This window comes from Cyclopterus lumpus, chromosome 4 (genome assembly GCF_009769545.1).
Source record: "Cyclopterus lumpus isolate fCycLum1 chromosome 4, fCycLum1.pri, whole genome shotgun sequence".
Lineage (NCBI taxonomy): Eukaryota > Metazoa > Chordata > Actinopteri > Perciformes > Cyclopteridae > Cyclopterus > Cyclopterus lumpus.
Window position 1 is genome coordinate 9509091 of NC_046969.1, and position 17541 is coordinate 9526631.

General features: G+C 44.0%; 1 protein-coding gene across 1 annotated transcript; it reads left to right on the forward strand.

The window, feature by feature from the left end:
• The first annotated feature begins 14004 nt into the window (after nt 1-14004).
• Nucleotides 14005-17069, forward strand: barhl2 (BarH-like homeobox 2). The gene is made up of 3 exons (XM_034531259.1): nt 14005-14581; nt 15373-15598; nt 16757-17069. The coding sequence occupies exons 1-3, from the start codon at nt 14005-14007 to the stop codon at nt 17067-17069; spliced, it is 1116 nt and encodes a 371-aa protein (XP_034387150.1).
• The last annotated feature ends 472 nt before the right edge of the window (nt 17070-17541 follow it).

The window sequence follows — 17541 nt, forward strand, 5'->3', positions numbered from 1 at the left end:
AGCTGTCATGCCAGCTTTGAACACTTCCTATCTGCGCCCCCACCCCCCCCACCCCACAAACACACCAACCCTCTTTTTTTTGCTGCTCCCCTTCTAGACAGCGTCACGCCTACTTTTGTCTGAACACATATTGCTCGGTTTAACTGCTACTTTTTTTTGTCTTACATATTTGTGTGCGTGCGTGTGTGTGTGTGTGTGCGTGGGAAGGAGCAGTAAATGATCAGCAACCTTGAGGTCTGTTTATGTCTTCGGCTGATATACCGAGTTCATTGAAAAATCAAATGGAGAAACTCATTATGTACATTTATACGTAGCGCATTAGCAAAGCAGAGCTGTATATGTATGTGGGTGTGTGTGTGTGTGTGTGTGTGTGTGTGTGTGGCTGCAGGATAAAATAAGCAACAAGCATTTTGGGCTTGTAAACACGAGAGTAGAGGAGCGTCTGTTGGTTTCTGCCCTCATTATTTTTGGCAGGGTTGCATATGTTCCCCGTGCCGAAGCCGCGCTTGATTATCATCGCAATCAGCGGAGGTGGAGAGAGTCACATTAATTTGTAGTAATTAACATCGCCGCCGCGGTCTGACAGCGCATGCTAACGAGACCCTTTGATTGTTTGGATCTCTAAGTGTGCCTCTCCTTGTTTGCGTCACCTCGGAGGAATTGGTGATATCAAAGCTCCGGTACTATCTGATGCTTGTCAAAATGCAATTTATAAAAGTTTAATTCCTTTATTGATTTAGTTTAGGTTTGATGCCTGCAGTGTCAGCTCCCCTGGTAGAACTTAGTGGATTCAAATGCTTGTCACCAGCTCGGCCTCCTTTTTACTGAGAACAATTGCCATAGGCCAGCCCAACAGGCATGGTTTAATTGCCATTAATTAAAAGCGTAAATCTTTTTCTTCAGTTGCTCTGCTCTTGAACAGGGCTTTGCGTTTCTGCTTTTTTCCCCCCTCTGCTTGTCAGAATCCCTCCTGGCTAGTCAGGGTTCAACACCCCCCCCCCCCATCCTCCTTCCTCCCTCCCTTCCTCTCCTTCCCTCTCTACACCAGACGTTTCTGGAATCATCTTTTCTAGCACACTCCTGCATGATCTGACGTGAAGCGCGGGCAGCATGGTGATATTTAGTAAACCGGCTTCCTTCTTTATTGATGTATAATGAGGTCAAATGAATCCCCTCGTACGCATGCTTAGATGGCTCCTCGCCTCAAATCCTTTCTGACAGCGAGTAAAACAGCCGGCAAACACAACGGCGGCTCCCAGAGACGTGGTGGTGGTGAAAAAAAGCAGGAGAGTGGGGAGAAAGAAGAAGAAGAAGAAAAAAAAGCTCTTTTTTTTATACCGTGGCAATTTCCCTCCTGTCTAGTCCTTAATTAGACACTTATTACCCTCTGAACAGTATTGCTCTCCGGCTCTAAGCCTCTAATACTGCAAATACTGGATGGTAGAATTAACATTAATGCCAGGTTTATTATCAAATGACAGCTCTATTTACTTAAAACAAAAAAAAGAGAAGAACCACAGTTTGCTATTTATTTATTTATTTATTTCAACGGCAGTTTGACTCGTGCAGTCGATAGCATACGAGGGTGATATTTGGCGTCACTCAAAAAAGCAAGACGGTTTACGAAAGGGATCTTAAACTATCAGCGGTGTCAAAACAATTCCTTTCCCTCTCGTTGCCGAGCCCGGCCCCTCGCCCTCGGCCCCCGTGCCCTCCGCTCCTGGGTGGCCCGAGTCACCCGTCGGCGGCTCGTCGGAGAGAGGCCCTGCTCCCCGCTTACGCATGTTAGCTTTTTTGCCGCATCTGCTAGCGTTCGCAGCCGTTCCCCATCGCCGAGTCAATCAGGGCTGAGCTTTCCCCGGGCCTTATTAAAGCCAAGAGTGTTTCAGTTCAGGGTCAGCGAGAGAGCACATAAATATGTTAGGGCAGCGCTATCAGCCGGTCAGTTTACTTGGGAGATGGGGGGGGGTTGGTGGTGCTGGTGATCGATGATGGTCCCAGCACACTCGCAGCCCAACAAACATCCTAAGCGGATGCAGTTTTTTTGCCTAATTGGGAGCTTTTGCAGCTCAGATTCCGACTTATTTGATGTTGATGATGAAGACCCAGGAAAGCCTGGTGGACTCTTGTAAACTAAATGTGTGTGCATGCCGTCTTCATTCGTATGCTGGTCAGAACTGTTACCCGTCAATTTGACCTGCATAGTTTTCCTCCTCATCTAAGGGGAGTACATATACAGACGCACACACATACACACACACACACACGCACACACACACGTGCCCTGAGCTCATTTTTAATCCGCACGGCTCACTGTGAAGGCGGGAGGAAGTTCCAATTAAAATTAAAATAAGCTCTTTTAACGGTCTCTTAAATTGACAACTGAACAATGATTTTCGAATTGGTATCTGTCAAAGGTCTCGGAAAATCCTCAGTTGATAAGGCCCAACGCATCCAATTAGTAGCCGAGCAGGGCCTCAGCCAGTAATGATTTCCCGGTCCCTTAAGATGTGGCGCGGACACTTATTGCAAATTACTGACAAAGAGCCCTGCTGTATTGATGAGGGGGAGAACAGCCAGCTCTCCGTGTTCCCATCAGGTGGACGAGCGCCGAGAGGGGCCTGGAGGAGAGCTCGGATGTCTCTCTCTCGCTCGCTCTACCTTTTTCTACAACCGTAATGTGGCCTTGCCGTGTAGCTCACACACACCTCCCCTCACCCCATGCTGACACAAACTCCGAGAGACCGGCCTCTCTTGACACGAGCCCCCTCTGTCCCCCCCAGCTCAGGGATAATGGAGAAAAAAAAATGCTAATGCTAACGTGAGAGAGGTGTCGGCAGCGGATCATCAATAATGTCTGCAAGTTAACTGCCCTCTTCTAATTATAGCTCCCATCTCTCAGGGCCGCAGGAGGCTGCCGGACGGCTCCTTAATTGAGCCGAGGCAGATCTCCCCTCCCCGTCACATCGGCGGCCCTTATTGTTTACAGTCCTTGAAACCGATTGAAAGGAATCAAAAGATTCGCAGAGACGCGACTAGTCGCAGAATGCATTTCAGTATGCGGGAAGAATGAATAAAAAGCAGATGGGGGGCGGGGGGTTCTCGCTGGTCAGGTAGGGATTTAGATTTGAAGGCCGAACTGTAGCCAGAGGTCATATCATATATTCTCAGCGTCCATGCCTCTGGAATGCCGTATGCTGCGTGTTTCTGCAGCTCTGTGTTGTAGCTGACGCAGCTTACACGAGGGCCAAGTAAGAGCAGCCTCCATGACAGTCTGGTAACTAGCGCTCTTCACCTCAATTATGGGAGTTAATGAATTTAATGAATTTTGCATTTGGATCTGCTGCGTAGCGCTATCGTGCCGGACATTTCCTCCGCGGACTGCGGGGCGCACTGCTGTCCGCGAGGCTCTCAGGCCATGTCCAGTCCCCCGATGTCTGAGGCCTCCATCGCGCTGTAGGCTCTGCAAAGGAGGTGTTGACCCCGGTGACCCGAGCCTGCCTCCGTCGGGTGGAGAAGGGAGCTGCTCCATACTCTGCGCTTCAGGGTCAAATGGTCTGTAGTTTGTAGTTTCCTTGAGTTAGACGCTTGTTGCAAATGGCCACCGAGAACTGCAAGGATCCAAGCTGATAGCTGAGTAGGGAGCTCCGCCAGGGAAAGGGGATTGTTTTTGTAGTTTTTTTCTCAAGGCGGTCATTTTAATGTGTGAACTTAGTCAACGAGCTGGAGGTTGGCTGGCGATAAGACTGCTGCAGGAAGGAGTCCTGAAAGCAGGAAATGAGTTAGCACGTTAGCACTTCTGGTTCCCTCGTCTCAAATTCTGTGTCTTTCTGGATGGTGTTTTAGTCAGACACCTGAAATCTTAACACAAGCTCAAGATGATTTAACTTTTCATAAAATAAGTCAGTCAAATACCCCACTCAGAAATGTTGAAACTTTAAAGAGCTAAATGAGACCACAAATGGTCGTCAGTCCAGCAGTTTGTTTGTAGCCTAGCTTTAGCAGCTTTTTTGTATTCACACTTCAAACACCAAACAAGTGGTGTTCATGCGTGAAGGTTATCTTGCTTAACAAAAACGTGAGAGTGTCACTAACGTTTGTTTGGCACAGAGTTCGTTTTCTGCAATGATCCAAACAGCCAGTGCGAGAAATCCCATTGGCTTTCTGTCGAGGGAACCAGTGCGACACTAACTTCCGGGTGTTGGCCTACAAAAACACATCATCCCCGCAGCACTCTGTCAATATGACGCCACAGTGTAATTCGTGGCACCTGATCTGCATCGCCTCATTGTCGGCGTGCCGTCTGTAACCTCCGCTAAACTTGTAGCCCGCCGCATGTCTGTGCTCCTTTCAGATGAGCTTTGATTTCCCCCATCTTTGTGTCACACTGACTGGCATACCATTTGACAGGTGGAGTTAAAATAGAGAAAATTGTGGATGAAAATTCGTCAGTCTCAATCTCTTGCCCTGGGCTGTAGGCAGCGGAGACAGAAGCCCACTGCTTTGTGTCAAATGTTTATCAAAGGGCCTGATTAAATCGCTGTGTTCGGAGTAACAGCCGAATAGATAAAAAAGAAAATAAAATAAATCAAAATCCCTATACCTCGGCAAGCAGTCCCGAGCCGTGGTTGTGTGCAGAATAAAAGGTGCCAGAAGAAACCTCTGACCAGCCAGCTGTAAAGGAGGCTGGAATATCATATGCCCTTTGTTGTCGCACAAAAAGAGACGCAAGCTCTGATATCTGTTATTCTCACTTTCCTCTGTCTTCTCAATCATTCTTCTTTTTTTTTCACCCCTCTTCATTGCTGGAGGAAATAAACCTGGCCCCCTTCTTTCTTTCTTTTATTTTGCTGAGGCCGGGCTAGCTTCCCCTGGCCATTCCTCTCTGTTTTGTTTCAAAAGGGCAAGGCTCTCCAGCCTGAGCAGTTTGCCCCGCAGTCCCGCGCCAGGGGCGATGCTTGCCTCAGCTGCTTCATCACCGGGGGACCGGGCTAACGTCTCCTGACTGCACTTAGCTGTGTTTCTCTGATACGGTCATATCACATCAGCCCGGGCACATGTGACATTGCATGCTCCTCCTAACTTTAAACAGTTTTCCTTCGCCGTCCACGCTCACGCACTCTTTTATCTCCCGCTTCTTGAGTGATGTTGAGATTTGCCGCAATATTTCCTGGCAGTGCCGCTGCCTCGCGTTTGTTGTCGGATAGCAGCGCCCCCACGTTACAAGATCTGGCCAGTTCTACCCCTACAGGAGAGGAGAGATAGGCCTTCCCCATCCACCACCTCCCCCCCCCACACACACACCCTCCTCTCTGATTTTTGTTCTCATCCTTACCCCCGCATTTGAATTTCTAGATAATAGGCTTTGACTTCTGGCTGCACGTTTATGGGTCTTTTCATGTTATCAGCTTAGCTCATAGCGTGGAGCTGAAGAACACAGACTCCTAGTGACAGGCCAGCCAGTCAGCAAGGCGAGCCTGTCAGGATCTCTCATACACTAATGATTTCCCTTTAGTCTATTTTCTGTCTCATTGGCCGTTTCCTTCAAAAACAAAATTGCTCATTTAAATTCTCATGCCTGGGGCATTTTGGTCTTCAAATATTGTTGGAAAGTGAAAGGATTAGGCAAAATATGCTTTTTTAAAATGTTAATATATTTTCTGGTTCACTTTCTCCTCTGAGGCCAATTAGGGAATTTCTGCTGGCTGCATTAATGTCAAACTGACATCCCCAGCTATAATTACACTGTGCTTGAAACCTAACTTTCACTTGTGGGTAGATGAGTGTGCCTCGCAGTGACACAGAGACTCGCTCTGCCAGCTTTTGATCATTTAATCATCGCTTGCTTTCTTTCACTCTTTTCCTCCCTTGCTCGCCAATGATTTCACCTTGTATTCTTTCTGTTGCAAAATGTAGCGCTGCGTTTCATTATTCACCGGCGTATGTATTTTTTTTTTGGCGAAGGGTTCATTAGTGACATCATGCCTCCGCTTCGCCTGCTCGAAGTAACACGAGGAGAATGGGGCAGCCCCTTCAGGTGTAGATACCATATGTACATTGTTTACTCGCTTGATTCACCATTTACATTGTGTTCTTTGTGTTTTTGTTTTTTTTACGATGAAGGGGGTGCTGTCAGGAAGTGAAGGGTGGGTAATGCGTGGCACAAACGCACCATGTCTCTGCCAGTCGTCCTCACGTCTTCTGTGTCAAGACCAGGGAGACGGCTAATGATGGTTAATGCTCTCAGTATGAATATGAATGCCTCCGTAAAGTGCATCTGAAACCGTAGGGCAGATCCCACTTGTGATTTGGGCTCTGAAGCCAGTTGCCATGGAACCACTGCTACTTAACACATTCTAAACATCTGTAGATTGGCATGTTACCAAAATAAATATTGATGATTTTCATATTTATGAGGGACAATAATGTCGACGTTGGAGGGTTGAGTGGAATTTTGTGTCCGAATGTGAAGCCTTTTTAAAATGTGTCCATGAAAGAATTAAATGAAATACGAGTGGCATTGAGACTTGATACTATATTTATTATTTTATCATTCACTAAAACACTCTTTCCTCAATCAGATTACAAGTTTCCCCCCCCCCAGAACATACTGGTAGGAGGTGTAAATGCCTGTACACTTGATCCTTGGACTCAATCATAGCCAGGCATCGTCCAGTTGCTGACCAGGGTCCGACAACCATATGGCTTAAATTTTTATTTTTTTCCCCGTCTGGTGCTGTGGATTTGGATTAAACTTTGTTTAATACGGATATTCGTTACCCGGAGAGGTTGGAAGGAGATGTGCGTTTCTAAGACGTTACGTTAAAACCTGTGAAAGCTAACATTAGCAGCTAGCGCGTCATTAAGTAGCGTTAGCACGTCAATGCTACGCTAACTACTGAAGGTATACGGAATGTACACACATGCTGATTTTGTTTCTTAATGATTGTAACAGCAACACTTTCATAATATTTCCTCGGGGAGTGCAGTTCGTGACAGTATGGCCCGACGGAAAATAAGTGTTACGGAGGGCCAATTATGAAATTTCAAACCAAACCTTAGCGTTGATCCGAGCTCCAAATGTTGTCATCAGATCAGATGAAAGCTGACTCTCGTGAAAGAGCTACTACACCCCTTCCTCATTTAGCCTCCAACAGCTCGAAAATTGCGATGCCAATCAACTTAATGACCCAGTGATTGTTTTGAATTTCCAGTTCCCCATGTTAGACACCATCAAGCTGTTGCAGTATGTGCTGTAGCTCGCTCGGGGCAGGGGAGGGGGGGGGGGGGGGAAGAAAAAAATCACACAGTTATACAAAGTGCACACAAGCCTTCCTGAGCTATTCATAACGTCCACCCCCCTCCTCCGTCTTTTCTCCTCGCCTCACTCCAGTTGCATTGTTTGCAGCCCTTGCGCTCGGACTTCAGGTAATAGGAAATGGCACTGACCCCTCCTGATCCCCCCGATTACCTTCGTGAAGCGTGAACGTGGTACGGAATCACACATCAGGAGACGAGTTGTAATTATTTTTGCGATGCCATCAGCATGGATCAATCACTCAGGGAGGCTGCTAGTGGAAACGCCGCTCGCAGCCATGGACGGAGCCAGCAGCGACCCTCTTTGACTGACAGCTTTGGTAATTAAGTGATGGTATAGACCCCTCCGACTGTTATAACAACCTTGTCAGGGCCAGTCTGTGTTTGGAACACACTTGAATCAATGTGTTCTCCGCTCCCAGAGTATCTCTCTGATCATGCACCTCAGACGGAGGGAGGAAAAACACAATCCTTTGCAGTGAATATTTGTCGTGGCAGCAAATATAGCTCTACTTGACTCATCCCGACGTTGTGAAAAAAAGAACACACTTACACGTAATACAGATTTTTGGGATCTTTTATTCTCGCAGCAGACCGGAGACGTTAATGCCCAGCGTGCTGACCCCCCCCGATTGGAATAAAAAGCAGACTTTACTCTCTATCACATTTTTTAATCACAATGCATGGAATGATACCAGCTTGCACTTCAAATTGAACTTGAATGTCACATGTTTCATTACTGCATGAGTGGAAATGACGTTTAGAGGTTGAAATAACATGCAGTGTGTCCAACCTAAATGTCACATCGCTCTCACGCCGCAACCTTTAATTCCAAAGCTCTCAGGATGTAATTTTGCTTTGAAATTTGATTCACAATCACAATTGTCATATTAGCCTGACACCGAAATGAAGAAAGAAAACGTTATCCACTTGCCGGAGGAGAAGTGTGTTTTCCTGCATGTGTAATCTGATCACTGATATACTAAAGAGAGAGTAACTGGTGTGAATGTCCACCTCACTGATGGTGCAGCTTTAGTAGTTTTTAGATAAATACCAGCTTGTTAAAGTCTGACGTGGCACAAAGTCACCGGTTTGCTGTTTGTTATTGACCTGTTTGACGACACAGGACAAGTTGACTCAATGAGTCTGTTCAAATGGATACAGAAACTAATTCAACTACTCATTACAACTTGCAATTTATTGTAGCCACTGCCTCTTCCATTGAGCATTTATTAGCAGTGTATTAATATTAATACTTAGCAATTGGTATCTAACACACTTTATTGTAGTTCTAAGCACACATTAAGACATTTTCAAGGGTTTTAAAATTGATTGTGAACAGTTCTTACTTGGTACATTATAAACAGTTCATCCAAAGATTGACAATATAATATAATGGCTTTTATATCAAATAAACAGTTAGTCCTCATTACTATATGGTCATGAATTATGAAGTATCTACAAATTATACGGTAAGAGTAGTTGGATTCATTGTATTTAATACTCATATCTCGTTTGATTTCTTAATTTATGAATACTCCTTTCCTCTCCATTACAAATGAGAGCAGAGTCCATCTAACAATGAAGAAGGCCGTTTGATGTCAAATCAAATCGGGACAAATCAAATAAGTTGCCCTTGAGCTCAAATGTTTATTTACATTTTTTGGAAAGCTACTATTTCCCTGGTCGACAATGAAGCTTCAAGCTCAACAGTTTGAAAGCTGCCCGTATGATTTCTTCACGAGTGTAAACGTTAATAAATGCTTTATGACATGTATACATGTTTATAAGCATCGTTGTAGTCTTAGTCAAAGTTATAACGGTGACAAAAGCAATAATAGAAATGTCCCTCATTTGATTACAACTACATTCATGTTTATTATTAAAGGTTCGTAGATTACTAATTCGTGCTAAATGGAAGTTTAGCGTTGCCAAAACTTTCATGGTGAATTAAATCCCATCTTTGGATAGAAAGCGACCGCGCGTCAAAATGTTCAATGTGAAATCTCCTCTTGAGGTGGACAGTATGAAACTTTACATCACCACAAAGTATTACGTCTGGTTCCTTTTACAGCGCTGTGCAGGCAAGTTATTCTCGAAAAGAGATTGTCATTACACACACTTTAAAACAATGTAATTCATATGTGTAATACAGACGTGTGATTTATTTATTTATTTTAGAGCTGTAGCAATGCCACATTTAAGTCAAACAGCTATATTCAGAGAAGAACAATTAAGTTTGAGAGGAAATAGAAATGCCCCTCTATGATGGGCATGAAATGTTGCCTCTTTTTTTATTTTTCTTGCATGGCCAAAATGTCTAGAAGATACAAAATGTAATATTTCCCGATTTCAGGACACTTAGTTTAGGGACCAACATCCAGACACATCATCGGCATGATATCAACTGTGATTGTCTAAATGTCGATGAGCAATGAAGGTGTTTTTTAAATTTTGTATCCTCCCTGAACGTCTGAGACGACAACTGTAGATTTTTGGGAGCCGACTACAACCAGCCAGTTCTCCTCCGGTGCTCCTCTAACCTGTTCAGCCTCTCTCGGGCTCACCGGCAAAGGCCTCTCGGGGAAAGATCACGTGTGTTGTTGGTTACTTTGGAACGCAGCGTGTGCCCAGGTGTTTAAAATGCTCTTGAAGTTTGGAATAATATTTCACAAAAGGTTCTTTTTTTTCCTTTTTCCCCCTTACTAAAAGTAAGTCTTCATTGCAACAGAGTGATTTGCACCAACATGGTTGTAGGATTTTATAGGATTTGATTTTTAGGATTCTGGATAATCCGGCACAGTGTATATATGTTACAAAGAGGTTCGACAGCCGGTGGCTCCATATTCTGCCACGTGGATGAATAACACGCTTCACTTTTGGGATACATGCTCTCCTCCATAAACATTGACCACCAGACAGGTTTGTTTTAGTCACTCTGATCTTCTGACTTTGTGCATGCCGTTGGACGGCTTGTCCTTTTTTGTTGCAGCATTTAATCAATATAATTCCCTGACCATATATCAAAGGACAACAGCGCTTATGGGATGGTCAGTCCGACAGTATAGACCACACTCTGCACATCCCAGATACACCATAATAACATGAACCCATAAGCACTGTTCAGAAACAATTAATACATTTAAGAAATAATAATAATAATTGCTTGAGATTTACCATTACCTCCAGTTACTTTTGAATTGAACAAATAACTGATTATTTCAGAGATTATTACAGGTGTGTGTGACATTTTTACCGAACCCTGAAAATGTAAATGCAATTTTAACACATTGTTTAAATGGAATTAAAAAAATTTAAAAAAAAATGTCAATGTATTTTAACTGGATGCTAAATAATATAAAGAAAGAAAATCCTGCCCAAAAAACAATAAACAAATACATTATTCCCTTGCATATTTTCATCACCAACTCCCTTCATCATCTCTCCTGATTGGATCCTGCTTTTCATGACGTTGCTTCTGTGCAATTAAAGAAGGAGGGAGAGAGAGAGAGAGAGAGAGAGAGAGAGAGAGAGAGTCCAATCTTTGATCATGAAGGCAGGGAACATCCGACTACTTAAGCTACAGAAAACTTATTTTAACCTTCAGCATCTCTCTCTCTCTCTCTCTCTCTCTCTCTCTCTGGTCCGCAGTGATTGACAGTGTAAATGCGGGGTGTCTCCTTGTAAACGCCGCCGCTGTGCAAACCCAAAGGTCGCCAGCGGTGAAGTGACAGCTTACACGCAAAGCCGTCCCGAGGATCGATCCGGATGCCCGCCGCCGCTGCGCCATCCTCATCATCGACCATCAGCTGAGGCCAATAAGACGACACCCCTAACTGGTCGCATTCAATCAGCTCCTGCGGCGCCGCAGAGCTAATAAAGCGATTGATCGCTCCCGTTTGGGGTTGATGAACAGCCCGCGTGCGCCTGCAAACAAACACACGGACACGCGCACGCACACACGTACACGCACGCGCGCACACGTACACGCACGCACACGCTGACTGACATGTTTAAGCATCGCTTCGATGTGATCCCAGCGATTTGCAGGGGAACCGGGTTGAGGAGAGGCCTGATTATTGGCTTGGTGTGATCAGAAGCATTCTCACTGTGGAGATCATCTTTTTTTTATTTTATGTCTGCGCCTGAATCGTGTTTCTGTATTTGTTTTAGATTTGTTGCGTTCAAGTCCGCTTTAAAAAAATATATATATATTTTCATAGGAAAGTCCTCTTGAGTGTTTAAAAGAAGAAAGGGGCAGCCGAGGCCTCGGCGATCTCGTGAACTTCACTCTCCAACAGACTCGCGTTTGTCGCCGCCTCGTGCTCGAAGGCTGCACGTGGCGGCGGAGGCAGGGCGAAAGGAAGTGGTCTTAAACTGCGAGGAGAAATAACAGCGGACTTTTTCTGCTGCTCTGCTCGCCGCAACATTTAAGGACATTTAACGAAAATATATTAATTTCATTTGAATTTAATTGAACTGACTTGGTGTTTTTTTTTTTTTTTTTCAAACGAAGTGCAGAAATTGAAATGCACAATTTATGATGTAATTGTTCCAGAGATGGCATGCTGCAAGGAAATACAACAACAACAAAACAAATCCAAACACTGAACGTTTTAGCATATGTGAATAATCAAAATATTAAAGCTGTTAATTAGAGTCTGCTGCTCTACAGCTTGTTGGCTGTTCAAAGCATTTGAATTATTAATACAAGTTCAACATTTTTATCTTCTAGCGCAAGCATGTCTGAGTGTAGAGACATTTAAAAAGAGGCAAAAAAACCCCTAAAAGAATATTTGTTTAATGATAGGATGAGTAGCTATTTTGACATTAGATGTGTTGGCATTGTCTGCGTCTGCATGCAAATACCAATATAATATACATTAAGAAATATACAATCAATACATGGCGTTTGAATGAATAAAGTCCCTTTAAAAATTAAGTCATTTAAATCAGAAACACACCTACGAATCCGGATTTTGGAGTGTGGACAACAGCATAAAATCTTCATTCGGCTCACATCAATAATCATCGTCATCGTCAACCTGCTGATGGGGAGGAAGATGGGGGAGAAGAGAAGAAGAAGAAAAACAACCAGAATAATAATATAAAACCGCTCGATGATTCATTCTCAAATTCCGGGGAAGGAAACAAAACGCGCTTGTTGTGAGAGAGAAAGAAATCCAGCTGCAAGCAAATTTCACGTCCGCCGAAAAAAAAAAAAGTTACAAAAAAATACAAAGTGGAGCACGAGCATACATTCACCTTTCTGTGAGAAGTGACATTTCCCACGAACAGACATCATCCGGAGAGCGCACTGCCTCCCCGCAGACACGTTGTCAGCTGAACGCGACGCACGTTTTCTCTCCACATCCTTCACAATCTGCACGTCGGGGGGGGGGGAAAGTACAGAATTCCTACTACCTTTGAACGCTCATTAGCACCTCATAATTACTTTACTAATTAGGATGACATGGTTATTAACAAGATGTGCTGTCATGACAGTCACCGCCACTCCTCCCCATTCCTGGATATGTCGACCTCGCGGCTCTGAAGAATACATCTATGAAGATATGTTAGCAATGGCCTCAAATATAGGTTGGATTATTTTTGTATCTCCCCCCCCCCCCCCCCCCCCCCAACAAATTAATTTGTTTTCAATTTAAAACCAGATCTGAAAATGGCAAAAGTTGAGCCTTTTACTCTCTTTGAGTGACTTAAGAAAAATTAAGCTGCAAAGAGCAAATAAACTGCTCTCTGAAAATAAATGAAGTATAATTCTCCCTACCATAGTGCTCCAACTGCTGCACCGCCACTGTGGATTTATGTCTTTTATTTCGACTTCATCGAATTGTCCACAGCTCAGAATTTAATTTCATCCTCTTTCTATTCTTTTTTGGGTATTATTTAATGTTCCACTTCTCCGCCGGTCTTTCTGCCGCAGCTCGGATATTTCATACACAACATGTTTACAGCGTGGCCTTAAAGCACACGGATGCTTCCCCCCCCCCTCCTTACTTTTTTTTTTCTCTCTTTTCTTTTCCTTCCAAAAAGAGCTATTCTGGAATTAAACTCAACTCAACGGTTGGCTTGAACTGTCTCGATAAAGAAACAACTTCCTGATTGGCGAGGAGCCGGAGCCGGTCAGGCCGGGAGCCAATGGCGGCGGAGGGAGGTGGGGCGGAGGGGACGGGAGAAAAGGCGTCGAGTGTTTATTATAAAGGAGAAAATATTAATTCCCCCCTCGCCGTGGGCCGTGACGTCAGTATAGGAAGTCATTGTAGAGCAACACTGGAGCGATTAGCAGCAAAAAGGGGGAGCCTGATGTCGAGGAGTCAGCCCTATGTATATCTCTCTATACGCCTCAACTTTTAACACAAAGTTCAATATCCAAACACAAAAAGCGACGTGGACTACGCAGAACCCCGCACTTTGCTTCCCCGCATGTTCAACGAATGTAACATCCTGGACCATCCGAGCCGCTCGTAAACGTGGATTTTCTCTCTCTTGGTTTTTTTTTCATTATTATTATTATTTTTATTTTTTATTAATTCTCAACTATTTCCACAAAAAAAAAATTCTACTTCTCGAGTTACATTTGGTGTTGCTGACTTTCTCCCGGGGTTCGCATCGGAAGGAAGAAGCATCTCGCTGTTGTTATGACGACTCCATCACGCTTTTCTTAACATGGAAGGATCCAGCGGGTCGAGTTTTGGGATAGACACTATTTTATCCAGCGCGTCTAACTCTGGCAACCCGGCGCTGATGAACGGAGATTTTCGCCTCGGCGACAGCAGGACCGCGGATTTCAGGAGCCTGGCGACCCCGTCGCCATGCTCGGAGATAGACACTGTGGGGACGGCCCCCTCGTCCCCCATGTCGGTCACCATGGAGCACGCCGCCGATCCGCATCTGGTCCAGGACAGCCTTCAGCAGCATCACCACCACCACCACCTCCACCACAGCAACAGCCACAACCAGCCGCAGAGCTTGCCGCTGTCGCCTCAGCAGCAGCAGCCGCTCGCCGGGGCCGGCTGCGCCCCGAGGAGCGCCACCTCCTCGTTCCTAATCAAAGACATTTTGGGCGACAGTAAACCGCTGGCCGCCTGCGCCCCTTACAGCACCAGCGTGTCCTCGCCCCATCACACGCCAAAACCAGAAAGTGCCACGGCTCCGGACGGCTTCAGGCCCAAGTTGGAACAGGACGAGAACCGGGGGAAGTTGGACAAAAGGGACGACATTCAGAGCGAACTGAAATGCAACGGTGAGAGCACATTTATCTCTTGGAGCTGCTGCGGTTGTTGCCTTCACTGCACGTGCAGTTGAGGTGGAATTATTGTGGGCTACAAAAAAATTTAATAAAGTGTAAGCCGGCACAAAAATAAATATAGAACAGGGATTGAGCAAAAAAAAAAAAAAACATGAATAATGCTAATAATAATAATGCTTCACTGTCTGATTCTTTGTCTGAGTTCCAGCTTCCTTTATTAGTGTAATAGATGTGAAAACAGATGTAAGCCTGGTGATTTTCCCCGTGCGCGAGGCCTCCCTAGTGGGTCAATTAGAGAGATTATTGTTCTTCCTAGAGGGGGGATCATGGTGCGCTGCAAACCAGCTACAAATAGAGATGGATTGACATATTGATTTCTCGTTTTCTCAAGGAAAAGAAGTAACATAAAATACTATATATATATATATATATATATATATATATATATATATATATATATATATATATATATATAAAATAACACAAAAAACTTCAGGTGACAAATACACACAAATGTCTTTTTGATATGTGTTTTACTGCTCTCACGTGTGAGCAACTCAAAGACAAGTATTTATAAAGTTTGACTGGAGGCATGGAGGGCTGGAGCGGTGCACCTGCACGTGGTTATTTTTGGTTTATTTTAATGGGGCTCGGTATCGAAAGGTAGAATAAACTTTTTTTTTTTTTTTCTTCTTCTTTTTTTTTTGTGTTGGAGTAAGTGAATGAGGAAGTATACAGGCCTGACTGTTTCATGCTTTATGTTTTGTTTATTCCATCACCTTTAGGGGCTAAAGAGGAAGGCGACCGGGAAATCTCCAGTAGCAGAGACAGTCCCCCGATGCGCACGAAAAAGCCCCGCAAAGCACGGACCGCCTTCACCGACCACCAGCTCAACCAGCTGGAGAGGAGCTTCGAGCGACAGAAATACCTCAGCGTGCAGGACCGCATGGACCTGGCCGCGGCTCTCAACCTGACCGACACGCAGGTCAAGACGTGGTACCAAAACAGACGGTAGGTCCACCATAGAAGCAGCAAACTAATTCATTAATTTGGTCCAACAACCACAACAACTCTTTATTAGAGAAGGGGGTCCACATGAGCAGAAGCATGAGATGTCCTATTTAAAAATAGAAACACATGTTAACATGTATTTAATAAATAATCACTGGGGGAAATGTGTTCGGTCTACATCACATGTATGATACATTATATATATTATTTTATTTTTATTTATAGTCATTATATTTACAGCTGTTTGTATCTCAGCCAGTCATATTCAAATTCCGCATGTCTGACAGGCCTTTTATTTTGACACTTGCCATTTCTAATCCACGTATAGTCAAAAACAGAGGCAGCACAGGTATGTTCGACTTTTATTCTAAAACGCATCTCTTTTTGCAGCATTTTGTATTTTGAGAGGGAAAAAAAAAGAAAAAAACCCCTTTGATTTTAGTTACTGAATACATTTAGACAGGCTACCGTCATGACAAATTTAAAAATAAAAAAGTCCTACCTCGTGTCAAGATGTAGCATATTTTGCAGGGAAATAAAAGAACGTTACACATTTTCAGAAAATGTCAATGTGTGTTAAGATTTTTTTCTTTTTTTTTTGCTTGCCTTTTGGTTTGCAGCGTCACTGGGCCTATTACTTTAAACAGTTAATCAACAGCAAGTTTATTCAATTTAGATATGTCACGAAATTATTATATTTCTGCCTCCTCTGTAATCCTGCTGAACATGTAATAATATGATATATATATATATATATATATATATATATATTTATGTATATATATATTTATGTATATATATATATCTCTATATTAAAAAAACAATCATATTTCCACCCACAGACCTTCTTTAAAAATATCTATAACTGTTATTTCACCTGCGACTCTTCAAAATAAAAGGCTTATTGAACACTCTATTTGTAGGTGTACTTTGTGCATGCTGTGAGACAAGTGTGCTTTGATAAGTTTGGACCAAAGCAGAGCAGCACTGTGCTGCCGTCTTGATGTGTCCTTCTTTGCCTAATTAAACCTTAACCGTAATGTGGTGCCTGCAATAATTAGGCCTCTGCATACCAATTAAAAGGGGCGTTTGGGGAATTGGCAGGAGCGCGAGCTGATTAAATAATTCATCCCTTGTATTTTGATCTGATTTTTCCAGGACGAAGTGGAAGAGGCAAACGGCGGTCGGATTAGAGCTGCTGGCGGAAGCAGGAAACTACTCGGCCTTACAGAGAATGTTCCCGTCTCCATATTTCTACCACCCGAGCCTGCTGGGCACCGTGGACAGCACGACGGCGGCCGCGGCGGCCGCAGCCATGTACAGCAGCATGTACCGGACTCCTACTGCGCCGCATCCCGGCCTCCAGAGACCTCTGGTCCCGAGGGTGCTCATTCACGGCCTCGGGCCGGGGGGGCAACCGGCGCTCAACCCGCTGTCTAACCCCATGTCCGGCTTGCCGCATCCGCGATAGAACTCGGTACTCAAGACGAGCAAAGACCCTGGTTGAACACGTGATGTGAGTAACTGCATCGGAACCACATTGCAGGACTTGTTCTCTCTCTCCCTCAACAACAACAACAACAACAACAACAAAAACAACAAAAAGACACATTTAAAGACATTTTACAGAAGCAAAGGAGGTATTTAATATAGGCCCAAATAGCCTAAAGGCCAGTCCTAAAGACTCTCTCTGTCCGGGCCGAGACGGAGCGCGAGGATGGCTCATGTCTGATTGTTTGTTTGTTTGTCTTTTGTACAAATACACTTACGTTAGCAAATAAACTTATAAAGTTTATTAGATGGAGAAGAACCGAATGAATAAAGAAATAATGATACTAATTGAATTGCAGACGCTTCTATTCGAACTTGAGTCAAAATTTATTTTCTTTTTTTTAACGCAAACTTTCATACAAGACGAATATTTATTAATTGATTATAAACTG